This window comes from Salarias fasciatus, chromosome 20 (assembly GCF_902148845.1).
Source record: "Salarias fasciatus chromosome 20, fSalaFa1.1, whole genome shotgun sequence".
Taxonomy (NCBI): Eukaryota; Metazoa; Chordata; class Actinopteri; order Blenniiformes; family Blenniidae; genus Salarias; species Salarias fasciatus.
Window position 1 is genome coordinate 12,215,928 of NC_043764.1, and position 15,050 is coordinate 12,230,977.

The 15,050-nt window shown below is 42.1% G+C and overlaps 2 protein-coding genes across 2 annotated transcripts; one reads left to right on the forward strand and one right to left on the reverse strand.

Moving 5' to 3' along the window:
- The first annotated feature begins 5,467 nt into the window (after nucleotides 1-5,467).
- On the forward strand, nucleotides 5,468-6,881 carry irx7 (iroquois homeobox 7). Its single transcript, XM_030119067.1, has 2 exons — nucleotides 5,468-5,710; nucleotides 5,918-6,881. The coding sequence occupies exons 1-2, from the start codon at nucleotides 5,474-5,476 to the stop codon at nucleotides 6,665-6,667; spliced, it is 987 nt and encodes a 328-aa protein (XP_029974927.1). The 5' UTR covers nucleotides 5,468-5,473; the 3' UTR covers nucleotides 6,668-6,881.
- Nucleotides 6,882-8,357: 1,476 nt separating this feature from the next.
- Nucleotides 8,358-15,050, reverse strand: cd40 (CD40 molecule, TNF receptor superfamily member 5). Its single transcript, XM_030119792.1, has 9 exons — nucleotides 14,873-15,050; nucleotides 14,258-14,339; nucleotides 13,002-13,124; nucleotides 12,771-12,917; nucleotides 11,377-11,470; nucleotides 10,872-10,930; nucleotides 10,127-10,222; nucleotides 9,993-10,024; nucleotides 8,358-9,488 (listed from the first exon to the last, which is right to left on the reverse strand). Exons 1-9 carry the CDS (start codon nucleotides 14,912-14,914, stop codon nucleotides 9,201-9,203), a joined length of 963 nt encoding a protein of 320 aa, XP_029975652.1. The 5' UTR covers nucleotides 14,915-15,050; the 3' UTR covers nucleotides 8,358-9,200.

A 15,050-nucleotide genomic window follows, 5' to 3' on the forward strand; every position in this document is an offset into this window, starting at 1 on the left:
TAACGGTGTCAAACGTGCAGCCTGCGGGCTAAAAGGGGTCCGATAGAGGAGCCAACCGGCCTGATGCAAAATGTTAAAATGGCAGCCATTTTTTCTATCAAGTACCTGCTGTTTCTGATTCAGTACATCTTTAACACAGCAGTGATGCACGTAGAAATTTCAGGAAGAAATTTCGCCACGGTTAGTGGAGGGAAACTCTTTGGCAGATCGGTTTGCACTTGATCTTCTCGGTACGGTCGCTCCTCGAAACAAAGCTCATCTTGATATTTCTGACGTGGACACCTGACGCTGACCTTCACATAAACCTGAGACAAACTGACGAACAATATAATCATTTCATAGTTGTATTGCTGTTTTTGAGATCTTGAACTGAACTGAGTTCAACACTCCTGCTTTCGAGTTTAGGTTTTTGCTCTTTGAAGGATGAATTCTTATACAAGGAGATAAAAAATGTAAAAATGTGTTCAGAGGTTCATCATACCAGCACGCTTAGAACTGCTGTTTGACTTTATCAGATGGAAACAGCTTGTTTTTGGCTCGATCACCAGCTCGGTCGGCCGTCCTGCCCCGGAGCGCCGAAGAAGCGCCTCCCTCCGTCTTGTACAGACGTGCGGAGGAAACCTGCAGCTGGAGCGGCGGAGCGGGCCGCGGCGAGATAACAAGCTGATCTGCAACGACGAGCACACCGGGGGGACCCCCTCCGACCAGGCTGCCGCAAACTGGGCCGGGCCTCCAGCTGAAGGATCCTGGGGGCCCCTTGGCATGCAAACACACATACACACACACACACACACACACACACACACCAGGGAAGATAGCAGCAGCAGAAGAAGCAGCAGCAGCTGTCGCGCAGGCCATCACAGTTTAACCAACGCCGCCTGTCACTCACCCAGCGGAGGGCCGTCAATCAGGCCGAGCCCGGGAGGGAGCGGAGGGGCGGGCCGCGGCACGGCCCCCCACACAAAGACACACTTACATTTGCAAGCGGTTTCAGTGCCACGACTATTTTGAAAGAATGATAGAGTGGTCCTGATAAGAGCAATGACAAAGGACAAAGAGTGGAAGGGGGTCTGGGAAGAGGGGGACAGATAGTGAGGAGGTGGGAGCGCTTGATAACATTCACACTCTGCCGACATCTCTCCATTTGTGCCGCTGCCCCAGGAAAATCCCATTAGGGAGGAACACAGGAATTCTGCTCGGAGGCTTCGCAGTACCGTCGTCCATTGACTCTCAGCTCTTCGTCGAATTTACTTTTACACTTTGGTGGATATTTTATCAGTGGAAATCCAAAATGAGTCAGATGGGACAGTTTTATTCTGAGTTTTGTCTAATTTTATAGACTCCAACTCATTTCATTCAATATTAATGTTGTTGATAATAATGTGAACATTTTTCAAAGACAAACATATCGAAGTCTCCGAGCACCTTTCAACACCTTATGAAGCAAAAAGCCAAAATGACAGAAGTGTGGACAAAAAAAAAGGCACGATTTGTCACATATTCACAATATTGATTAATCCTTTGTGGGCAAAGAGGGATAGAAAATGAAATAACTGAGGAAATGTACCAGATATGTTTCCTTTCCCTTTTAAAGAGTTAAAAAACTAAACATTTATATAAACATAAAGATCATGCACATAAAAAAATATTCAAGGAAAATTGTGTTTTTGAAATTATCTCAATATACTCTTTTCTGGAACAGTTTTCAGTGAAAATTTTTGACTTACTTTATAATACACTTTATAATATGCAATTGCCAAATACTGATGTTTATTGACTACCAAACAAATAACTCAATCTTGAAATATCCTCAAACTTGGATTGAATTAAAGTGTTTGTAAGTGCTTGAAACCATCTTTTTTATGCTGTTTGGATTTGATTTGTCTAACATTTTCTTTAAATTTACTCAAAACTAACAATTATAGGTAAACACTTGAAGCATACATCATAAAATACAATATGATTATGATTGTTTATGGATTTATAATGATGATTGATGGTGTGTCAACCCATTGTTTTATAGTACTGTGATTCAATTTCATCTTAAGGGTATACAACTTTTTATCTGTCATGTTCCCTCATGTATGTAAGGTTTGAGTGGGGCCGATCAAGTATTGTTTAAATGAGAGCGTCACCCTTGACCTTGTGGACTAAAGAGTCAGAAAGAGTTTCTCAACAACAGATCAGAGTTTATCAAACATGATCGCATGCAGAAAAGGAGATTAAAAAAATGTTATTGACTATAAATGTAATATCTTGGTCTGTTTCCTGCAGAACTAATTCACACAACACTCATCTGGTTTCAGTGAGTTTCTCTCGACTTTCTCCTTATTCTAAGCATCATCCAACCTCAACTAACAAGCCGAAGGTGTCTGACTCTGTGGATTCTCTCTGAGCTTCAGTCGTCTTGTTCACACCAGCTGTTCTAATTGCATGTTTAGTTCCTTTGTCGACGGGCAGGTAGGGGACGGCCTCTCACTGAAGCGGCAGCTCGGCCTGTCGTCCTGACCCCGCTCCACACACCACTGACTCGGCAGCGTGCTGAGCCACTTGAAACGTGGAATATGCAGCAAACTGAAGGAGGCCTGGAAGCTCGACTGTTATCAGAAATGAAGATCACTCCATCCTCTCTGCTCTTATCTGTCTGGGTGCTGAGGGACAATCGTCTTGTATTCGGGCATTTTCTTTCCTGTCCCGTAAACGACCGACATCCTTACAGCAAACACGGGAAGCAGAAACCTGTCGGAGCAGAACCAGCACCTGCTCCGAGGCTGAGCCGCCAGAGGAGCAAGAGAATGAAAAGAAAGTCGACAAAAGCTGCGGCCCTGAGCTGTTTGTGTTGCGAGATGTCGACTCCTGATGCCATAAGCCCTTTTTCTCTTTGCTCTGTAGTCGGCCCATTGTTGCTCTTGTACAAATTTGCTTTAGGCCATGTGAACTCCACCCAAATAAATTCCTCCCTTGCCTCCTCCTCCTCCTCCTCCACCACATTTCTTTTTTCAAACTGTTTCTACTACCAGCAGCTTTCTTTCCTAACGTTTGGACATCCAGAAATTAAAAATTAGAACATGACAGAAGCTAAAAGAACATTTTCCATTAGTGACTAAACGTTTTGGTAAAGTCTACAATGCACAGATTTCCATCCGACGAGGCACAAATGATGAAACATGAGAGAGAGATGTTGAAAATGATGAGGAGCTATAATCTCATAATTCACAACAAACTCCAAAATCAGAAATGCATCAAAAGAACAACAGAGGAACTGCCAGTTGTTCAATGCTTGATAAGAAAGTAGGAAAAAACAGCAGGAAAACAAAACAAAACAAGACAAAACAAAACAAAACAAAACAAAACAAAAAAGATACATTACAACTTAACTTTCCTTTTTCAAAGTAAATCTTGTTTTGAAGACCTACAAGGATCCATTTTTTTCATTTTCAGTGGAAATGCAAAAAAGTGAACTCAAATGCAATCAAAAGTAAGTTAAGTTTCCTATTTTTTTTTTCATTTCTTCTGTGTGGTCAATTTCGTTAGCGTACATCCCTGCAAGATTCAAATGTGCAGTTTTTATAACAATGTGCTCATAATGCATGGCAACGTCTCATGACAAGAAATCTTTAATGCATCAAATTGCTCAAAACGTTCAGCTCAGAGGCTGAAGCAACTTGAGGAAGTTGTAATTTAAAGCTTAGTAAGAATCAAAATGTTGCTTTATTCATTTAGCTGATGCTTGAATGATTTCCTAGTTCAAATTTGAGTTTTGAAGTAAATTATTCAACTTCTGGTGACAACAATTCAGCTGTTACTTTCCAAACATGGCCATGTTGTGTCAGATCTTTTATAAAATTTAGCACCATTTGCATGCAATCCTGCAGAATTCAGATTGGTGGATGTGTCCAGCGTCATATAAGGCAGATGCATGAAAATCAGCTTTTTTTAGTATTTAAAATACTCAAAATACTAATACTCATATGCAAAACAATCTGTTCAGATAAATACATACAAATTCATGCAGGTTTGTCCTATCCAATACAGTTTTTTTTGCACAAGTTTTTTTTTTTTGCTGCTAACTTATAAACTACAAATTCTAAAATCACCTTCTCTTTCTTTAATGTTTTGAAACTTTCTGAAGCATGCTTCCACTTTAAAAATAATCCCTGCTGCTACACCAGCACCTCACCTTTAAGACTACTGATAAAACTGTCAAATTGCAGGAGATAAGAGAAGCCACGCAGCTCCTTTGAACACAAACACACGAGCTTAACCTGCTTCTTTTGAAGGCCATGAGAGAGGGACAGTAGTGTAATCTCCTCATCATGATCAACCCTCCTCCACGCACGCGCACGCACGCAAAGCATCTGTTATCTCACAATTATCATATACATTAGTCAACACCTGTTTCGCTTAACTTGGTTTAATTAGGGCCATTCAGGCATTTGCTGAGGTCGAAACACTCAAGACAAAGACCTCTGACATTGAAAGGTGCACTTTGTTAGGATTCATTTGATACATTAACAAATAAAAAGCTTCAGCCAGGACTGTTTGGGCTGCGGCTGACAGTTCCCATTGTGATTTTTCAATTATCTGTTAAAAGACTTGCAAAAAAAGGTTAAACTGAAGCCTCCCTTACTCTAATGTTCCCCACTTATATGCGTGCGTAAAACTTTAATTTTACGCGAGCGTTTTTTTTTTTTGGCTCATTATTATTTATTTATTTATTGATTTGTTGGATTGTTAATTCAATTCCCTAAATGTTAAAATCTTGAGGTAATAAATTGTCACAAGCAGCTACGAAGACTGGCGGGATGCTGCTAACTGGATTCGGGTGATTTTTCGAAGCTCTCCGGCATCAGTGCGAGACGCAAGGAGTGAGAAACACGTCAAATAAAAACACATCAAAGCTTCCCTGTCGTGACACCAAGCGACATGTTAACATATTCGCAAATCTGAAGTGTCACTCGTGCCATTTTTGAAGTTTCGGGTTTGAGCGTAAATTGCTCAACGCGCCTTTTATCCAAATCGCAAAGTGAATCGCGGCACTTTTTACAATTCATAGAGGAGCTTGTAAATAAACGAGTCTCTATTCACTTCTCCAAGTTGTTGCATTTGAATTGGAACTCAAGTTTCTTGCAGAAATGACCGAGTGCATATTTAACCTCCACCGAAACGCTAAAAGGAACAGCGGAGAGCTTCTTTGATGGGATTTGTTTCCAGTGAAAGCTGCAGGTCTTTTGAGCCTAGGTGTCAGTCAATAGTCTCTCTCTCTCTCTCTCTCTCTCTCTCTCTCTCTCTCTCTCTCTCTCTCTCTCTCTCTCTCTCTCTCTCTCTCTCTCTCTCTCTCTCTCTCTCTCTCTCTCTCTCTCTCTCTCTCTCTCTCTCTCTCTCTCTCTCGCCTCGCGCCCTCGGGTGTGTATAAATAGGTGCGGGAGTTTGCGCTGCCACTCACACGCGCAGTTGTTGGGACGCAGGAAAGATGCCCGCCTCGCAAACTGGATTTGGCAACTTCTTCCTGGAGAGGAGCGTCGGCATGGCGGCTGGATACCAGATCCCGGTGCTGGGGTGCCCGCCGGGCGTGCACACCCCGCAGCAGCAGCAGCAGCAGCAGCAGCAGCATCTGGCAGCGATGGCAGCTGGAGTTCCCATAACATACTCAGGACTACAGGGGTACAACTTCATCCCGTATCCGCCCCACAGGCACATCGCACACATGGTGAGTTGATCATTCACGGAATAAATTGGTCATCACGTTAAAAAAAAAAAACAAATCAAGGATGCAAAGACGTTATTTTTAGATTTTCAGCAAACTTCTTAATGACCTCTCCTTGTGTTTCACCTGCGCTCTTCATCGCTTCACTTCTTGATGCGCACGTGCTGACTGTCACCGTCCTCTCTCTCTCTCTCTCTCTCTCTCTTTCAGAACAGCGCCTTCGAGCTGAAGGCCACGTCTCCTTACCACCACGCGCTGCTGGCGCGCGCCGCTCCTTTCTACCCCGCGTACCGCCCGGGGGTGGTCGAGGACCCGGTCAGGGTGGCCAAGGTGGCCACGCGGGAGAGCACCGGCGCGCTGAAGGCCTGGCTGAACGAGCACCTGAAGAACCCGTACCCCACCAAGGGGGAGAAGATCATGCTCGCCATCATCACCAAGATGAGCCTCACGCAGGTCTCCACCTGGTTCGCCAACGCGCGGCGGCGCCTGAAGAAGGAGAACCGGGTCAGCTGGGCCACCAGGGGGAAGTCGGACGAGGAGGACGACGAGCAGGAGGCGGACAGCGACGAGGAGGACGCCGCTTTGCAGAAATGTCGCTTGGACGATGAGGAGGAAGAGGAGGAGGAGGCTGCGCGCGAGCGCGCAGCGGCCGCCGCGGAGGACCCCGCAGCTGCGGACCGGGCGCAGCAGCCGGGCGGCCAGCGGGAAGGCAGACCCCCGGGACTGGTGAAGCAGGTGGACAGCAGTGACTCTGAGCTCAAGCCGTCCGCTCTGGAGAGCAAAGAGGAGCCCAGCAGCCACAAACCCAAAATCTGGTCTCTGGCCGAAACCGCCACCTCGGAGACCGTGAAGAAACCCGCGGACAGTATTTACCACCCGGCCGGCAGGCTGTGGGCAGAGTGGGCCTCCAGGCACGGACTGGTCGTTCCGTCCTGCTACACCACGCACGAGCTCGTCTGAACACGGACGGAAAACTTTTCTCCCTCCTTCCACACATTTTGCACTTTAAACTTTGCAGACTCTCAGGGACCTCCTGAAGTTTGACACGGAGTTCAACGGAGACCAAAGAAGAAAACACGCCGCGTTCCCTGTAAATAAATCTAGATGTATTTTTGGTCCAACAAGCTGTAAATTATGTTTCCTTGTCAGTTCTTGAAAGAAATATTTTTGCCTAAATAAACTTCGGCTTCTCGCGTAATTGTTCCACGTTTACTAATTCTTACAATAAATACATCCTATTTAATATTCATGCTTAAATGTGCGTGAGAATTGACCACATGCATTTGATAATAACTTTTAGGAATAAAAACTGGATTGATATTTTTAATCTGAATGAGTGGGAGCAGTATAGTCAGTTTGCACATCAAAATTTAAATTTTAAATTAGAAATGTCCGCACTATTAAATACTTTAAGGAAATTGTGTGAGCATATAAGTAAAATCTTCACCGTCAGTCCCAGTAGTTTCCATGTAAATTCAAAGCTTTTACCTTTATCTGCAGATAATGAGAACGCTCCTGGGAGCCACGGGATTAAAACCTTTCGGCCTCACCTTTCCATACAAATCCCTACAAACAGGGACGCACACAGAGCAGATTAGCGCCCATCTGAGCCCCTTTATTCCCACAATGCATTCAAATTTAAAATATCCGGAACAAATGATAGAAAATGTTTTGATTTTTGTTTTTATTTCCACTTTTATTTTTGAGAGTTACACCATTTGCCATCCTTCAGTCCAGCTCTCGGGATGCAGCAGAGAAACAGCTTAAAGCTTAGATTCTATAATGAGCTTATAGCGCCCCTTTCAGGAAAATATAAGTTACTACAATCGCAGTAGATTTCTGAGCTTGCTATCAGAAATCCACTCACAGCAGCATAAAATATAAATATAAACTACGCAAAGAATTTTAAAAAAGCATATGCAGCTATATAAAGATAAAGGCTATGATTAAAAAGAAAATGAGAACATTTTTTAAAAAACAAAATGTATAATGTAAGTGGAAACTCAATCTGACAGCCGCAGTGACATTCTGTGTGACCTCTGCTGACCCCTAACATGGGTCCTGTAGTCCAGGCTGGGAGTTAGTGGTTAAGGGAACAACATTAGATCCAGCCTTTGGATAAAAGTGGCCAAAAATAAGATGAGAGCTCAGAATAAAAGAAAATAAGAGGAGGAGCTACAAACAACTCAGTTCTCCCGCAGCAACTGTGAACAACAGTAACTGATACAAAACACAAGTATAGCTTAAATAAACTTTGTCTTTCCTTCAGCACGTTGATGGAAATTTGTTTATCTGTGGTTGTTTCGCTGAACTGACGGAGCATCTTTCACTAACATTAACGGCTGTGTGCACATTTTCAGGAAAAAGATTTTACATCAGACTTCAGTCATTTTCTAATTCTCAGTATTTTGCTGACAGCTGTTTGTGTATGGTCATGTGACAGCTGCTCTACATTTTATGTATAAAATATGCTGAATAAGCAGTCCTTTTCAGTCTGAGCTACACTAAGTTATAGTTACTCCCCGTTGAATAAAATTTACCAGTAGATGTACAGATGACCAAAAGCAGAACAGCTTGTGGAAAATGACGAGATGACCCGACATGTTCCAGCAACACTAAAACAGTCACGTGCAATCAGACAGGTTTCTAGGTCCAAGATGCTCATAGCTTTATTTACAGTACCTAATAAAGTTAATACACTGTCAAGTCAGTAATAAATACCAAGGAACAAAACTACTTCATTAGTAGGATGTATAGTACTGAACAAAGACATCAATTTCCACAAATTAAGCGATTACTGTTTCGAATTTCTTGACTATTTTTAAGCTTTCTGAACCAGACATCAAATCAAATTGCAAATTACTGAGTTTTTATCTGAATAAAAATGCTAAATTCATGCATATTGATTACAATCAGTGGCATCCTGGTTCCTAAACTAGCTCCCATATGTCTGATAGATTTGTGTAAGTCGTGCTCAATTTGGACCTTTGGTAGTGCAACAGACATGTCCGCAGCCCTCAGTGCTACTTCACTGAATGTTTTTCTTTCTGTTATCATCCCAGAAAGTAACGCAGCAGCCTGAAAATCTTTTTTCAAGGAGAAAAACATGCCCATCATCGAAAAAAAAAAAGTGTTTAAATGGCACCATGTTTTGCTTGCAAAATCACACAAGCTGTACAAGTGCAAAACGGAATCACATTCACATATCAGTAAAGGCTGTCCCTATCCTACAACATCACGGTTTCAGATAGTTTACATTTTAATGCAGGGGTGGACTTTGCTATGGGCGATGTGGGGAAGTTCCCAGGGCGCAATCTGTGTGAGGTGGGAGGAAAAACAAAAAACAAAAAACATGGCTCAGCCACAAACGAATACAATTCTCCCATCTCTGATCAACTGGATACTATGGTATGGTTTACTGTCCGGTTTCGTTGAAGATATTGATATTGATAGAAGACAAAAATGGCAATGTTTAAAAAATATAATGACATCCCTACATGATAGTATGACTGTCGCCCCCGGACGATACTCGGCTCACTTGGCAATCGTACGACAACGGGGGCGAGTCAAAAGTATGAGAAGTTGTGGTCGTGTCCGTCTGCGACTCCTGTCGAGGGAGGACCTCCGACTTCCCGCACTCCTGAGTCACGGTGTTTCCATTGGCAGTGACGCCGGTTTGGTCGGACAGACTCGGGTTGTGCTCGTTCTCCTCCGGTTTCCTCAGCTCGCCCTTCTCAACATCCTTAATCAGATCCTTTTTTTCTTCAGTGCAGATGTTTTTCTGTGAAAAAACAGCACAGTACGACAATGAAGTATGTCTGAATGTTCTAGGCTTTCTTTAGATGTGAGAATAGAAAACAACACTGCAGGGGCAGGTTTCATTTTCAGTCTTTTTTTTTTTTTGACTTGTCGAAATGTGTTTGTATTTTTCAGATCAGTTCAGTTACAGAAAAACTTTCTGAAGATAATCCACTTCAGCCTTGCTTTTTAGACTTTTGTTAAAAAAGTATGTAAATTTTTTTGCAAACCACTACACAACTGTGTCAAAATGAAATCTTAATGTTTGTAATCTGTAGCATCATGTAAAAGGAGTTTTAAAACATTCATTACACAACGAAGTGCACTATTGTGTATAGTGTTTTACTTTTACTAGTAATGCCACATTGATTGGAATTGATATAATTAAATACAACCTGCAATGTTCAAACGGAGTAGTAACTTCACTTCCTTTGTATTTTATTCCCCTTGTACAAACAGAACCGATCCAGACACACATGATATTTACCTCTAGCGTCATCTTATAAGATCCTTGTTCACCTAACAGAAAAACAGAAGGAAAAGAAAAAAAAAGCCATCAGTGAATCACTGAAATTTGAAATAGTAAATCTTTGCTGAGTATTTCTTTAGAGCAGAACTTACGTCGCCTTTTGTACCAGCAAACTCCAAATACAAGCACCAGTAACACAACTGCGACCAGCACAATCGGGATTGCCAAGATATGTCTCAGAGTTGGCTCTGGGAAACAAAGCAAAAAAGACATTAAAAAAAAAAATAAATAAATAAAATAAAAATTTTTCATTACACTTTATAACAGATTTAGATTAGTCATTTCTCATTTTAAAGTAATTAAAGATTGGGTGTCAGGACACAATGATGCGCAATCAATTCAGTTCTCATGTCTGAGGTGAAAGAACGAGCTCGTCGCACAGTTAAACGGTTCAATCACTGACGACAAGACTGTTCTTATCATAGAACTTGACTCTGGAAAACCAATTTAGAGAGTACATTAGTATTTATTCCTCTCCACTCCCACATTCTGGAGGTGGTTTCTACTAAACGCCGCTCTGATAAAGCTGATGTGTATGGATGCAGGAGAGACAAGGCCAATGAAGTGATCTGAGTCTGCAGTTTTATGAATGGGCTTCACATGAAATATCAGCTTCTTCAACAGTGCGGATTGTTCACAAAAACATCAACAGCCTTGAAATTCAAGCTGGGGATCCCACGCTTACGACCACAAACCGACATACATTCATGTGACACACAGTGTCTCCTCCTGTGTAGTTTCACTATGAACCACAAGACGCCTCAGCCCCAGCTGCACCAGAGGCGGGAGGTGAAAGTGAGAAAACCTTCACGACTGATCTGCCCACCCACAACTTACCGCATTCGACGTCGGATTCTGCTGTTCCTTCTTTGGATACGTGGAAGTTGTTCCCGCAACTGCGAAGAGGTTGATAACAGGATCAGTCCCGGGTTCTGTTCAGTCATATTCACTTCAGAACATGTTTCCGTATTCCATAAAACTATTCAAGTTAAAGAGAAGCAACAAACAGCCTCCATGCTCAAAATTATATTGACTTTCTTTCCAGCATGACTTTGTTTTCCAGTATTTATCGTCATAACATATAATAATAAAAAAAAAGGTGTTTCCATCTTCTATCACCTTGTCCTTTGCAGGTGCCTTCATTTCTTGTATCAGGTGTTTAAAAAAAGTACAGATTGTTTTTAGAAATTCAACTTAAGATGAATGAGCCCCTTAACACTTTCACGTTCTCGAACAACTGGAATGCTCTATTATTAGAACAGTATGAACACCTGATTGTCATCGCACATGAGGGTTTGTACTTCATATTATACGGAGAAATACTGTAGGTTTCTATACTCACACTGTCCATTTCTGACAGACACTCCTCCAGGAGCTGTCATTGGAAAACTGACCCTCTGGACACTTTTCACACACGGTGTCATGAGTGTGGTTACCTGGAAATCAAGTGAGATTGTTAAAGTTATACAGTTCACCTTCTGAAGGTGCTGAAATGTTCAGTTGAAGCGCAAACGAACAGTGTAGCAGTAGTCTCATGACGCTGGCACTACTCGACTCAACTCAACTCCTCCACTAAACTCTCTGGAAAAGCACAGGTGAGTTTGGGAAGCCGTAAATCAGGATTAAGCTGAAGATGAGAGGACACCAGCTCGACGACGTGTGATAGTTAGCTAATGGGAGCTAATGCTAGTTTGCTACAGTCATCATGTTTCTGCGTACAACAGGCTTCAAGTCATTGCTATTAGATATTAAAATATGAATGCTGTACGTCTGTTTCACATCACTGCCGAGATTAATTCTTTGTGATTGCCTGGAAACTCGGCCAAGCAGCTGCTAGAAAAGTACCTGGTACCAACCAGTAAAGGAAAACCTGAGAATGAGTCGAGCCAAGTTGGTGCTCGTGGTACAGCAAGATTAGTCCCTTAGCTGCTGTTGAATTTATCCTGTAGGCCTGACAGGAAGTTCATTTAAACAAAATCCATTTACATAGTTACAAAATAATAAATTTTGACTTGTCACCGGAGCCATCAGGAAATGCTTTACATTAAAACGTACCACTTGTAGACACTGTATTCTTCCTGGCTGAACTGATCCCTGGCCGATTAAACTCACTCTGGTCGACCCCACATTTGAGAGTGGGTCACTGGGTCAAAGCAGATTTAGACGCCAGTGTTGGTCTTCCTCTTCTACATCTTTAAAAATGTGAAATGTATGTTTCACACGGTCCTTGGACGGACCACAAAGGTACCGTACTCTTCTGAGAATAAGACCGCATGGGTTATGTCCACACAGCAACAGAAATTACCATGAAATATCCCCAGCCTTCATTTGGAGCAATTTGTGGTTGAATATCTTGCCCAAGAACATATGGACTTCTGGAGGGACTGAACCAATAAGCTGTGAGTTAGAAGCTGACTCGTTCTACCAACTAAACCACATACGTCACAAAATCCAAACCTCAAGACATGATGCTGAAATGTTGCATTCTGACAGACCGTTTGCAGTTCTTTCTTTGTCTGGTTCTGAAAATGTCATTTTGAGAGAATATCGCTAAAAGGCGCAAGCATCAATACCAAAAATACAGCATTTCAAAATTTAGAGCCATCATAGACACAGAGCTCTTGAAATTTTTCAGAAATGGATTCAATGAATCTTGCTTAAACAGGGCCTGAACCCAACACACTTCATTTAGAGTAGAAACATTCAGGTAATATTGATGAAGACCAGAAGCCATACCGATGGATCGAGCGCCGAGTCCTGGTGGACACATCCGATGTGGCACACAGGTCAAGCACAGCTCGCTGGAGCAGTGGAAGCCGTCCTTACACTCGCAGGGGATTCGCTTCTTCTTATTCTGAAGGGTACGCCACTTGAAATTTCGATCTGGAAGAAGGACAGGCTTTGAGATGCTTGACCTCTGATAACAGGCGTCTCAGTGTGAGTTCCACACAGTGGATCAGGCCTCACTTTCGTCGCAGTAGTCTTGGCGTTCGCATTTGGTGGCAGTCGTGTATTTTTCCTGGTACTCGTTGTCCTCACATTCTTTGCACTGAGGCTCCTCACATGAGCTGCCGGACTTCATGCTGGTACCTGGAAAATGTGTTTCTCTGTAAATATGTGGAATTTTTAAGTATCTCGAGTGTGTTTGGTTAATTGTAGGGATTTAACTAAATCAAACGGCACACACAGAAACCCAGAAACCATGGAACTTGACCTGGCATGAGGGAAATAAATACAAAACAGCTCATCTGATTCTTCACAAAGAACAATTAAAAAGTGGTTGCGAAAGACAGAGAATGAGGAAACAGTTGAAAGAGGATATGTATTGGTTTGGAGGCCGGGTGTGGTTTCAATGTTAACTGGCTGTAACTGGTTGTCACTCTGACTATCAGTAAACGCCTGTTTGAATATGTTCTGTTGCTGCTTGAAATGGCCAGTTTTAAATGAAGGAAATTCACCACTTGAAAAACAAGGACCCCTTCATTTAGGATCAGTCAGGAAATCCTCCCAGAAATAGCATAAAGCATTTTATAAACATCATGTATAAAGATTTGTGATGATATACATCAATTTAAAGAAGAAAAGTACTCTCCCTCCATCACTTATTGGAAACAATATAGTTCACTTCACTGTAATACAAAAAAAAATAATCGTATTGTAATAAGTCAATCACAATATTTCATTATTACATTATTAGTGTTGAAAAAAGACAAAAGATGATCTGTCTCACTTCTATACCCCTCCATCAAACTCAGGATCCCAGCTGAGTAACTTTTAGATTCCCCCATTCGACCCAAAAGCTGCTTTTTGGGCTGTTGGAGGAAACATGTGACCAGGAAGAACTTGGAGACTCAATTCTAAAAGACCCCCAGACTAACCACTAACCAGCAACAAACCACCACAGTACTCTGCAGCATCGAAGTGTAGTATATATCATTCAAATAGATTCAGTAGGGTGCAGTAACATAAAGTGCAACTGAGTTTTACAGTATAGAAAGTGTCTGTACAGTGTGTGCTTCATGGGCATTATATGTCTTTATTTATATTTCTTTAATGTGTACAGCATGTCTTTGCTCCTGTTTATTTTTGTATCTTTACATTAGTTTCACTTGTGCAGCTGAATCGCAGATTAACACAGAAACTTCAACTGTCTTGTACCCCTGCAAAGGGGAATACATTTTTTTAATGTAATCTAATGTAATCTTGCATCATTGTTTACATACCTGGCTCACACTTGAGGCAGCAGCGACCCCTGTCCTCATACTGGGTTACGGGGTCACATTGGAGCTGAGCAGCGGCCATCGCCTGCAAAAACACACCATCAAGACACGTTATGAATGGATTTTGATGGGCTGCGGGATGATGGCCTGTTGGTTTCAGGGTGATGATCGCAGATTTTAACTTCCCCTCAGCTCAGCGGCGGAGGGGAGTGCCGGAAAGTCCCAAAAAATACGCGCCCTGAACGCACCACCATGTAGTCAGATGCACTTACTTCACCTTATCTTTTTTTCATTTAAATGTTTGCACTGTTATTATTAATAATAGCACAAAGAGAAGTATATTTTGCATGTTCATTTATTTATTACCATGTTTATTTCAAGCTCTTGTTGCTGAAAGGAAACCGAAAGTGAAAGTAACTTTAGTATATTTCATTAAGAAAAAACATCGATTAAACATCATATCAGCTTCAAAACACGACATAATAGCAGATTATCTTTAATTATAACATTAGAAAAAAAATCACATCTGAATTGAAGCAAAAAAAGTCTATTTTTCATCGCAGCACAAAATCTATCAATCGATATCCTCACATATGTCTGCATGAACCAGAGACTCACCAGAAGAGCCAGAAAAACAACCAGCAGACGTGGATGAAACATGATGGATCTTGCGGAATAGACGGTCAGAGAGTCGCTCCTTCCTTCCAGCAGCAGTGTGACAGTGGGTTGATCCGCTCTGGATCTCTAGTTTAACAGCAGGGAGGGAGGGGCAGCTGCGCGGGGCTTTTTCACACCG